Source organism: Sinocyclocheilus rhinocerous, unplaced genomic scaffold, assembly GCF_001515625.1.
Source record: "Sinocyclocheilus rhinocerous isolate Xijiao unplaced genomic scaffold, SAMN03320098_v1.1 scaffold6887, whole genome shotgun sequence".
In the NCBI taxonomy this organism is placed as follows: domain Eukaryota; kingdom Metazoa; phylum Chordata; class Actinopteri; order Cypriniformes; family Cyprinidae; genus Sinocyclocheilus; species Sinocyclocheilus rhinocerous.
Window position 1 is genome coordinate 138,242 of NW_015640439.1, and position 11,386 is coordinate 149,627.

The 11,386-nt window shown below is 35.8% G+C and overlaps 2 protein-coding genes and 1 long non-coding RNA gene across 3 annotated transcripts in view; 1 reads left to right on the forward strand and 2 right to left on the reverse strand.

The window, feature by feature from the left end:
* Positions 1-2,257, reverse strand: part of LOC107752697 (uncharacterized) — a 14,354-nt gene extending 12,097 nt beyond the window's left edge. The window contains exon 1 of the long non-coding RNA XR_001641380.1: positions 2,247-2,257. This is a non-coding gene — a long non-coding RNA (uncharacterized LOC107752697). The remainder of the gene's footprint in view (positions 1-2,246) is intronic.
* Positions 2,258-2,353: 96 nt separating this feature from the next.
* Positions 2,354-6,073, reverse strand: LOC107752700 (probable G-protein coupled receptor 132). Its single transcript, XM_016568724.1, has 2 exons — positions 5,924-6,073; positions 2,354-3,386 (listed from the first exon to the last, which is right to left on the reverse strand). The coding sequence occupies exon 2, from the start codon at positions 3,371-3,373 to the stop codon at positions 2,414-2,416; it is 960 nt and encodes a 319-aa protein (XP_016424210.1). The 5' UTR covers positions 3,374-3,386; positions 5,924-6,073; the 3' UTR covers positions 2,354-2,413.
* Positions 6,074-7,097: 1,024 nt separating this feature from the next.
* LOC107752699 (E3 ubiquitin-protein ligase UBR1-like) overlaps positions 7,098-11,386 on the forward strand; it is a 5,174-nt gene continuing 885 nt past the window's right edge. The window contains exons 1-2 of the mRNA XM_016568723.1: positions 7,098-7,133; positions 10,389-10,639. Coding sequence (XP_016424209.1) covers positions 7,098-7,133; positions 10,389-10,639 — 287 coding nt within the window. The remainder of the gene's footprint in view (positions 7,134-10,388; positions 10,640-11,386) is intronic.

An 11,386-nucleotide genomic window follows, 5' to 3' on the forward strand; every position in this document is an offset into this window, starting at 1 on the left:
AAACAAAACTTGTTTCTCGCGAGACTAGCATATTCTCACCGGAGCTTATGCTACGCCTATGTCCTACGTCACTGAAATTTTGCCAAAATTCCGCTAATGTGATCTTAAGTCGCTGTATGTTTAGAAGTGCATTTTAAATGCACGAAAGAAGAGGGGTTTATGCAGATGGGTCATTTCGTGTCAACTCAATCAGAGGTCCCCGGCTCAAATTTTTGATTTTGCTAATATTTTTTTCTGAAGAAAGATAAATATGTATAGTGATGAAAGTAAATGTCATGGATGAATGTTTACTGAGCAATCCACTATTTTGTAGAGGGGGTCAAAATGGCAATTTTCACCTGAGATTCAGAGCCAAATTACAGAGGGTTAAAAATGACTTCAGAAAGATGGCAGCATCACAATTTTATTTCTGTCATGACAGACGCGATGCATTTGTGTAAGAAAAATATCCATATTTACAACTTTATAAATCTTAATCTCTAGCTTCCGCTAACTGTCGTACGTGCATTCACGAGAGAGTGGCGTCCAGCGGATGACGTAGGACGTAGGCAAACGCGGCGACAAACGCGGATGTGACGAAGCGCAGAGTAGAGAGCAAAACAAAACACCAATCAACAATTAGTAGTACAAAACGAGGATTTGTAAAGAAAAATGTCGGAGGATTTCGATATAAGCCAAGAGGACACTGGTTTTCCTTTACTGTAAACAAAACTTGTTTCTCGCGAGACTAGCATATTCTCACCGGAGCCGATAAAATTCAAACAATACACAACCCTAACCAGAGGTCCCCGGCTCAAATTTTTGATTTTGCTAATATTTTTTTCTGAAGAAAGATAAATATGTATAGTGATGAAAGTAAATGTCATGGATGAATGTTTACTGAGCAATCCACTATTTTGTAGAGGGGGTCAAAATGGCAATTTTCACCTGAGATTCAGAGCCAAATTACAGGGGTGTAAAAATGACTTCTGAAAGATGGCAGCATCATAACGCTATTTTATGACATCATTACGTTAGGGCGTTAAAGAACGGATGAACCGTTTTTTTGAACCGGTTCATTGACACGAACTGTCCAAAAGAACCGGTTCGCGGAAAAGAACCGGACTTCCACTACTCATTGGCTACTGATACAGGAGAGAACCAATCAGCTGTGCCATGTGATAATGATGTCATTAGATCAGATTGAGTTAGACCTATCGGACTGCACCATCTAGAGTTTCATGCCAAAACTCTGTATTTTTGCGCAGATATTAGTAGGCCTGTTAGTAAAATATGTTGACTTTAGTAATCTTTGTTGCATTATGTGCCAATGGTGATCATTCAAAAATGGGGAAAGAAATGACATGTATCTCGTTTCCTTCTGTCGAACATACCTGTCTGAGTGACATAATAATTATTCTTTTTCCAAAGTTTGTCAGTTTGGCAAAGTTTGGCACTCAGACAGGTATGTTCAATGCAGTTGTTTGGACAGAAGGAAACAAGATACATTTCTAGTTTCAAGATTATTTGTTCTTCAGACATTCCTATTTAAATGAAAAGAAGTAGCATATTTTAGCAAAATGACCCACATTTGGTTTTTGACCACTGAATGTGTGTACAATTTAACAATTTACTCCTGGAGCCATACTGAGATCCCAATATCTCTGGAAACTAAACATATAGGGCTTAAAAATGAAGATGCCAAAAGGGAAGTTTGTTAGGACCCAGTATCTAAAAGTGCATTAAGATATCTTTAATACTTTTTGAGTTACAAGCATGCAAACTTTGAAGAAAAAAATTAAAAAGTGCACTTTCCCCATTTTTTGAATGATCACCATTGGCACATAATGCGACAAAGATTGCTAAAGTCAACATATTTTACTAACAGACCTTCTAATCTCTGTGTAAAAATCAAATCGTGATGCTGCCATCTTTCTAAAGTCATTTTTTAACTCCTATGTAATTTGGCTCTGAATCTGTGAAAACTGAAAATTTGACCCCCCTTCTACAAAATAGTGGATTACTCAGTCAATATTCATCCATGACATTTAATGTTTTGGCTATACATGTACTATACATGTTTATCTTTCTTCAGAAACAAAAATATTATCAAAATCCAAAATTCGAGCCAGGGAAATTTCTGAAATTTGGTTGATTTGACATGGAATGACCCAGATGCAATTATTGGAGAAATCTGCCATGTCACCAGAGAAAAGTTGTTTTACTGGAAGATTATGACATTTTAATAAAAAAATTACAAGGGCAACAAAATAGTAAACATACGCACAGATGAATCATCCACAATAAGGTCAATAACATTTTATTTTAATGAACAAGCATAACAGAAACATTTCATATTTAAATTCAAAACCTTGAAATGTTGTACAGGCTACAGAAAAAGCAAAATAAGTCCCAGCTAGGAAAACAAAAGAAATCATGCAAAAGAAGAAGATCTTGAGCTGCTACGTAACCCTTGTAGGCCTTTGTGGATCTTCTTATGAACACTGTTGCTGCTAAGCACATAGAAAACAGGGTTTATGGCACTGTTGATGGTAGACAGACCCAGAGAGATCGTATAGGGTGTGTAGACACTTCTTTCAAAGTCACATGTCCCATTCGAGAAGTGGAAATTGATGGCACGTAGCAAAAGGATCACATGGTACGGCGTGAAGCAGACTAAAAAGAACAAGATGACGGCTAAGGCCAGGTTACGAATTCTGACTTTGGCCCGTGGCTTCAAACCCGTGCTAGCTTGAACTTTAGCAATGATGGCCAAGTTGGTGACTATTAAAATGCACAGCGGGATGAAGAAACCGATGAAGAAGCGGGCATAGTTGAGTCCCGTCACTACGACAGAGGGGTCGCTTGGCTCGAAGCACCGCTTCTCCTTCGTTTTCTCAGAGTTGCCCTCTGTCATGGTGAAAACCGGCACGTGTCCCACAGCAACGACCACCACAATCACAACGCTGATGATCACAGCATGCCTCATCTTTCTCAGACCTCGAGACTCCATGGCGTAGACCACCGCGACGAAGCGGTCCGCGGAAACACAGCACATCAAGAAGATACTGATGTACATGTTGTTGAAGAACACGTAGCCGGTGACCTTACAGGCCAGAGAGCCCCACTTCCAGTGATGACCTCTGTTGATGTAAATGGCCCAGAGTGGAAGTGTACCTAGATACATCAGATCACACACTGACAGGCTGAAGAGGTAGACTCCTAGGACGTTCTTCCGGCACACTTCGAGGAACGTGAGGAAGACTGTGATCACGTTAGCAGGCACGCCTAATGTGAGGACTGTGCTGTAGAGAACCACAAGTGGAAGTGGGTTTTCTTCCTCGTAAGGTGGTTCACAGCTGTTTGTGTGGTTTGTTGGACCGGTTATGTTCATGGTCACTGGAAAGCTGAGAGAGGGATCCAAAATGATGGGGGACAAAAACATAATTTCATTTAAAAAGCATGGAGTTGATATGAAAAAAGAAAGGACCATGAAAAACAAAGCTAATGTCAACAGTAATGCTACAGAAAAAATCCTCACGTGCTACTTTAAATACATTTATACAAGTATTGTGGTCTCATTTCCTCTCAGATTGCTTCCCACAGCTAAAGTCGGGCTCACACTGTGCGATTTTTTAAAAGTCCTTTAGGATTGTACTTGTCAATCATGTCACACTGTGGGATCTCAGTTTTCATTAATGTCAGACTGTACGACAGTCAAGACGTGCGCAAGAAAACTTGTCCCGAGTTTTACCTTAACAACCCATACACGTTCAGTGACTGCGAGCTGCATTGCACGCGGGGCTGTAATGTTGGCTATCATTAAAAGTATATGAATGGCGGCAATACCGGCGTATTTATGCAGAATAGTGCAAGCAGCACTACACACCCACATGAAAACAGCAGCGCAACCGGTGTTTATCATAGCAAAGACAACGATTCATATGAAATCCATGAGCGGAGGATGAGAGCGCCGGAGTTTATGCGGTTAGAAGAAATATGTAGCATTAATTCTGATCATGGCTTGTCTTGAAAAACGAAGACAGTTTGACGTTCGTCGTAGGAGATGTCACACTGCAGGACTGTGTGCCAAATCTTCTGACACTGCCAGAAGTTCGTCGGGGGTAAAATTTGATCGCAACGGTCATTAATCGGCTGTCGGTGAACATGTCAAACCAGCGATCAAAGACTACAGATTTTAGCCTAGGATTATAGGAATCTTTTAGGATTTTCAAAATTTGTCTCAGACGACCAAATCGTGGCCAAAATCGCACAGTGTGAGCCGGGCTTAAGTCAAATATTATAAAACACGTTGTGGGTGATTTCTAATATGCAAGAAGTTTTCTTATTATCACATAGCCTAGACTTGCAATGTTGGATAAATGAACTAAATTAACAATTTTAGATGGGAATTTAAGATTACAATTAAGTGAACATTGGGATTTATTTTATATTTAATTTTAAAGGGGTCATATGATGTTGCTAAAAAGAACATTATTTTGTGTATTTGGTGTAATGAAATGCGGTTTAAGGTTCAAAAAACACATTATTTTCCACATACTGTACATTATTGTTTCTCCTCTATGCCCCGCCTTTCTGAAACGCGTCGATTTTTACAAAGCTCATCAGTCTGAAAAGCGAGGTGTGCTCTGATTGGCCAGCTATCCAGTGCTTAGCATAGATCATTGAATCTGATTAGACCGTTAGCATCTCGCTCAAAAATGACCAAAGAGTTTCTATAATGATATTACGCAGTGCCTGAAATAGTCCACAGCACACTCCCTGTGCAAGCAGGTGGTCACGTTGGTTATGTTGACGGAAGTTAGCCATCATATGACCCCTTTAAATGTAATTTTTGAGCTCACTAAGCTAGTCATGTGACCTAAATATGACGACCACCATATGAGGCGAACTCACACCGAATAAAACCGCTTTAATTAAGCTGCTGATGTGACTGGAAACTGGCGTGAGTGTATTTGCATGTTTTTGTCAAAATGTAAACTTTACATTTAGAAAATCATAAACAAACATATACACTTGCATACATTTTGTGTACAATATCTGTAATATTTTACAGTATTTGTTAACATTAGTTAAAAGAACTAACAATAAAATACTTCTAATAACAAAATTATAACAAAAGTATTGCTCATTGCTAGTTAATGTTAATGCATTAACTAACCTTAACTAATGGGATCTTATTGTAAATTGTTACCATATCAGTATAATATTATATTTTTCATATAATTGTAATACTAATAGACCTGCTCGCTTAAATATTAGGTTACTACCGGTGTCCCTTACAAAAATTAACCATGGTTTTACTATAAATAATACCATGGTTAATATAGTTAAACCATGGTAACCACAAATGAACTATGGTTTTACTACAAATAAAAAAAACAAACAAAAAAAAAACATGGTTAATATAGTTAAACCATGCACTCTTAAAAATAAAGGTGCTTCACGATGCCATAGAAGAACCTTTTTGTCTAAAAGGTTCCATAAAGAACCTTTAACATCTGAAGAACCTTTCTGTTTCACAAAAGGTTCTTTGTGGCGAAAGAAGGTTCTTCAGATTACAAAAAGGTAAGAAAGAGATGGTTCTTTAAAGAACCTTTGACTGAATGGTTCTTTGTGGAACCAAAAATGGTTCTTCTATGGCATCGCTTGAAGAACCTTTTGAAGCACCTTTATTTTTAAGAGTGTAGTAACCACAAATTAACCATGGTTTTGCTACACTAACCAACCTTGGCATTTGTAGTAAAACTGTGGTTATACTACAAATGGTAATCCTACACTTTTACTATAAAAAAAAATCATGGTCAATTTTCGTAAGGGTTTGACTTTACAACTCAACAACTTGTCGTTTCCCTTTAAGTCGTAAGTTTTGATTCTACCTCCATGATGTACCGTTACATAATAAAACGAATAAAAGAGTTACCTCTTATCCCAGATGATCGTGGAAACTCTACTCAATAACTGTTCATGTCATCAGTCTCCGTTTCTATTTGTCAAATCAGTCCAAACTCTCTTTTTCATCCCCGCGAACTTGGTAATAAACGTTAAATTGCACCTGAGGTGAAGGAAGTGATGAGTGATTATGCAAGCGGTGTGAGTGAGATGCTGCCTGCCACTGACTTTGAATACAGTAGACAGTGAGGAAATAGCAGTTTGATATACCAAGACATTTTTTGAGTACCATTTACAGATGAAAGACATCAGATGTGATGAAAATTTGTTTTCACATTTCCTTGGGTGACGTCATTTGTGACTATTATTTAAATCTTTAGGGTTGGATAAACATATACTCGACTCCCTTACTGTAAATACTGCTACGAGTGGCAGTTTATTTGTTTGTCATGAAAAAGTGATTTCCTCCAGAGGGCGCTGCAGGGCTAAAAATTGGAAATATATTTTACGCAAAACTAAAATTCTGTCATCATTTACTCCTGAGGAGCGATAAATTGGATGGCATCCCTATTATGTTCTTTAACCACACAACAACTCCAAATCACAACATTGTCTAGATTATAAGATTATAAATCACAGCTTCCCTCTTCACTGTTAATCTTCATGAATATGGACCATTTTAAAGTGGGGAAAAATTGCTCACGTCTAAGTCATGTTGTGATTAGTAATCAATTGTTAATTCATTATAATGTGTCATGGTTATTTAATGGTTCTTAAAGTTAATCTCATTCAGTAATTGTTGATTACTTGATATTATCTCAGTCCTAAATTCGCTACTTCGTTAAATCTTGTTTCCGTATTAGTAGATGAAGTTTTACTACTCAATTGCTGCTCATTTGTCCCGCATTAGTTTCTGCAGTTACCTTGTTGACGGTATTTATATCTTAAAATAATGAAAGGACCTCGATTCAATAATTTAGACTTGTTTGGTTTTATATAATATGCTATGATCATGTCCTTTTATGTTATTATTTGTGTTATATAATGTATATGTCTATGCACATGCTTTTATAATTTGCCCACAATCTGTATTATATACTGAATTGCTTGTATGCTGTTGAATCCAATCCACCAAAAAGACTTTTAAACTGTTGCAAATCCGTCCTAGTTGTGTTGCTGTGGTGACGCTTTACGGCATTTGGATCATGGCGGAGTCGCTGAGCGGTGTACAGTTGAGCACGGTAAATATTTGGCTTTTAACCACTTAAGACATAAATTCAGTCGCGTGTCACGCGTTTTGCAATATATTATGATTTCAGCAGGGAAATATATATGCTGAGTATGCGTGGTAAACCTATAGATTCTGTGTTATCTACGATTTAATGATGAACATATTGATTGGTCAGATACTGCATTTTGTTTACATGATTGTTGCTTATGATCCAGCACGCAGACACGAGCAGATTTAACACCCGCTTTAACTGCTCTTTATTCCACATCGCGCATTTTTAAAGCATTTAGTACGTTGCGTTTTCTTCTTGTTTTATTCGCAACATGAGCTGTTATTATTTTGTGTTAGCCTGAATAGTTTCTTGTAAGTTAATGCAGGCAAAACGAGCAGTTGTGTATGTGAATTTTCGAGGTGATGCTTTTGTAAGTTGGGTTTGTTTACGAAACTATAAAATCTTTCATTTTCATTTTTATGTAGATTGGGTTGAATACGACTACATTTCACCAGGTGTTCGGCTTTGTGTATTTATTTTCGCCTTTTCATGCAGCCTCTTCTATAATAAGAATATATATATATTTTTTAAATGTATTTATATTTGCTACTACAGAATGTAGACTTGCGCAATATAACCAAATGTAGTGTTTTACCATTAGGCCTAAGTGTTAATGCTTCTTCAAAATGTTTTTTTTCATAAATAACATCTTAGAAGTTAAAAAAAAAAAAAAGTTTGAATTTGAAAGATGAGTAAGAATTGAAACGCTGGTATAAGTGTTAAATTTGCATAGACATAGCAGATATTGAAAATGTATTCCTCATGATTTTTCAACCTTAAAATAGATCAGGATGTAGATTTCCACATTTCTCTGAAGTGGGAGCTGATAGTGATGTTGAAATGTATCTCCTCCTGTTGATATTCTGAGACAGAACATAAATCTGCTTTCATAATGTATCATAATGCAGTTCTGCCATAGTTGCCTGTTTAATATTGCATTGCTTAACGCAGCCTTATTCGTTAGTCAGTTGACATCGGAAATAACCAGCACTTTGAAAATAAGTGTCAGGACTGACCCTTGGTCCTTCTTTGACAGATCTTGCTGCAGACAATGAGGTTAATTCATATAGACAGGAGTATAATTTATTTCAAACATTCAGTTTTATTGGCATAAATAGGTATGCACCACGGTTTCGATTTTGATGGCTAGGGGTCAAATGCCGTTTATGAGAGGTTTATCTGTGCATTAAGAAGCTCTGAAACGTCTTGGTTTGATTGATGCAAATCAGTGCAATGCACTTAGTGTACATTATTTTTTTTGCATTGATAAACTTAAGGCCCGGTTTCATAGACAGGGCTTAGCCTAAGCCAGGATTAGGCCATAGTTCAATTAGGACATGTAAGTAATTTTTATAAACATTCCTTAGAAAAAAGCATTACTGGTGTGCATCTTAAGACAACACAAAGGCACTGACATGTTTTAAGATCAGTCAGTGCACGTTTCTTTCATTTGAAACAGCTCAGATTTACATTTTAGTTTAGGACTAGGCTTAAGCCTTGTCTGTGAAACCGGGGGTAATGTAATAGCTAACTGGAATATCTTTTAGACCTTGTATACTGAATACTGACAGACATAGCATGCTGTTCACCATCTTTGCCATGTGATTTGGTGTTTGCATATGAATATATTTAACCACCAAAATGTACATGCATAATAGCTACCTACTTATTTATTCATTTATTTAAAAAAAATTAATGTATAAAAATACTACAACTATAGTCCTAAAATGTTATATTAATATTCATTTATAAATATACAATTATAATGAAATATGTATTTAAATATAATATTATAATAAAGAAATTCTTCAGACTGTATTCAGAATTTTTTATTTTCTCTTTTATTTTCAATAAACATAAAAGGATATATTTTTAGTTTACTAGTTGCTCTTTTCCATGCAGTTACAATGAACTGAAGCTTTCTTACATCTTACTCTTAAATGGTCTTTTTGAACTGAGGATGAAGAGTTTGACTAAAATAAAAATTTTGAGCACCTTTATTTCAAAATTTGTGCAAAATTTGTGCTTTTATGTGACCCTGGACCACAAAACCAGTCATCAGGGTCAATTTTTTTTTTCAAAATTGAGATTTATACATCTGATTCCATCATTCCATTGATGTATGGTTTGTTAGGATCTGACAATATTTGACCGAGATGCAACTATTTGAAAATCTGGAATCTGAGGGTGCAATAAAAAATCTAAATATTGAGAAAATTGCCTCTAAAGTTGTCCAGTTGAAGTTATTAGCAATGCATATTACTAATCAAAAATTAAGTTTTGATATATTTACGGTAGGAACCCTTTAATGTAGAATGCACGATATTGGATTTTTGCTGATATCCAATATGCCGATATTTTTCAACTCTTTTTGGCTGATAGCCGATGCCGATATATTTCCTTTTGCTTGGAAACAACACCAAGTCTCTCCTGTGTGGAAATTATAAGCAAATTATTTTGAATTTTGGTTAGTTTTTAACAAGAACTTATTTGTTAGAATTAAATAAACAATAATGAAGTTATTTTATAATGACAGTACATTGAAGCTTTGAAAATAACTATAAATAAACTATATATCAATTGCTGCTTTTTTTTTCAGAAAAATGCAGTAGTAACCTTAACATTATGTTTTAAGATTTAACATATGTAGATGATCTAAAGCAAAAGAGTTATTTAGAGCTAAAAAATATTTTGGAGCTCATAATTTGTTTAAAATAATAAAACATATTACACATTAATGAATAAATGAGTATAGGCTATATAAAATTATTTAATTTACAAGTGTCATGTTTGTGATTTTTTTTATTCATGTAAGTTATAGCTTCTGACCTTTAAATCAAAACATACTCATGATTTTATGACATCAATTACTGCTTTATTTAATCAGAAACAGTCTAAATTTTATTTGTGTATTTTACTTTCATTTTATTAAAAGCAGGCCAATAGCGCCCCCTACGGAATTAAAACTCCTTACCGAACGGGCATTAGGACCCGGGGGAGGCTGCCGCTGCACGTGCTATTACTGTTTACTCTATCATACACCGAACGCATTCTGTATGTGCATTCTCAGTTTAAATGCAGCGATCCAAAGCAGTGAACCTAATCATCATTCAGGCAAAACTTTGCTTCAAAAATGAATCACACTGTTGACATGATCTAATCACTAGCACACCCTGAGCACATGTGAGTTAACGTATTCCTCTTATCGGCAAGACATACAGAGGGGCTGCCATACTCAGCTATTTAGGGGAGCAAGTCCCTCTAATTTACTGTCTGGAGACAGAGCCACAACAAGGGGAGGAGGAGCAAAAGGTTGAGCAACGTCTCCTGTATCCTCTGGAGTGCTTCCTTTTTGGAGAGGACCCTTGTGTCGGCCTGGAGAAGCTACAGCAATACAACAGCAGCTCATCAGCTCAGCAATGTGGACGTGTCTTTAAAGAGGGCGAGACCGTCTACTCCTGCAGGTTAGACCAGAGCCCCTTTGATAATATATGCAGTCATGACTCATCAACTCCTTTAGGAGAACATCAGCAAGACTGATTGATGAGGCAGCATCTCAGTGCAGATTGTTCATTGGACAGCCTTGTCAGTGGATAATGCACATTTCATTTATTCAAGTAATTTGAATGTATTAGTCAAATTGAGGTAATACTGTGTAAATAAATGTTCATATTTCAGCAATTTTCTGTAAGTCTTTGCTAGCATATTATGTACTGTATTTACTATCAGTGAAAAATTTGGACACTTGAATGAATGGAGGTTTCTCGTGAACACGATTAAAAGGTTTAGAAGATGTTTTTTTTTATTAGTTGATTAATTTATTTCTTCGTTCATTCATTCATTCATTCGTTCATTCGTTTAATCTTTTTAACCCCAAATATTTTAAACGCTAATGCCACCAACATTACGTAATAGCATTAAAGGAATAATTGATAAAGTTATTCCATATTATATAGTAAAACAAACAACTAATATAGAAATTAATGAAAAAATATTATTACATTTTAACGTTTTACCATTTAGGGTTTAAAATTGTCTATCTATCTATCTATCTATCTATCTATCTAGCTATCTTAAATCTTTATTTCTCTCTCTCTCTCTCTCTCTCTCTCTCTCTATATATATATATATAAATATCTTTATTGTTTTTATAACTTATCTGTTATTATAAATGGCAGAAAATAGAAATAATAAAGAGTGTGTAAGTGTGT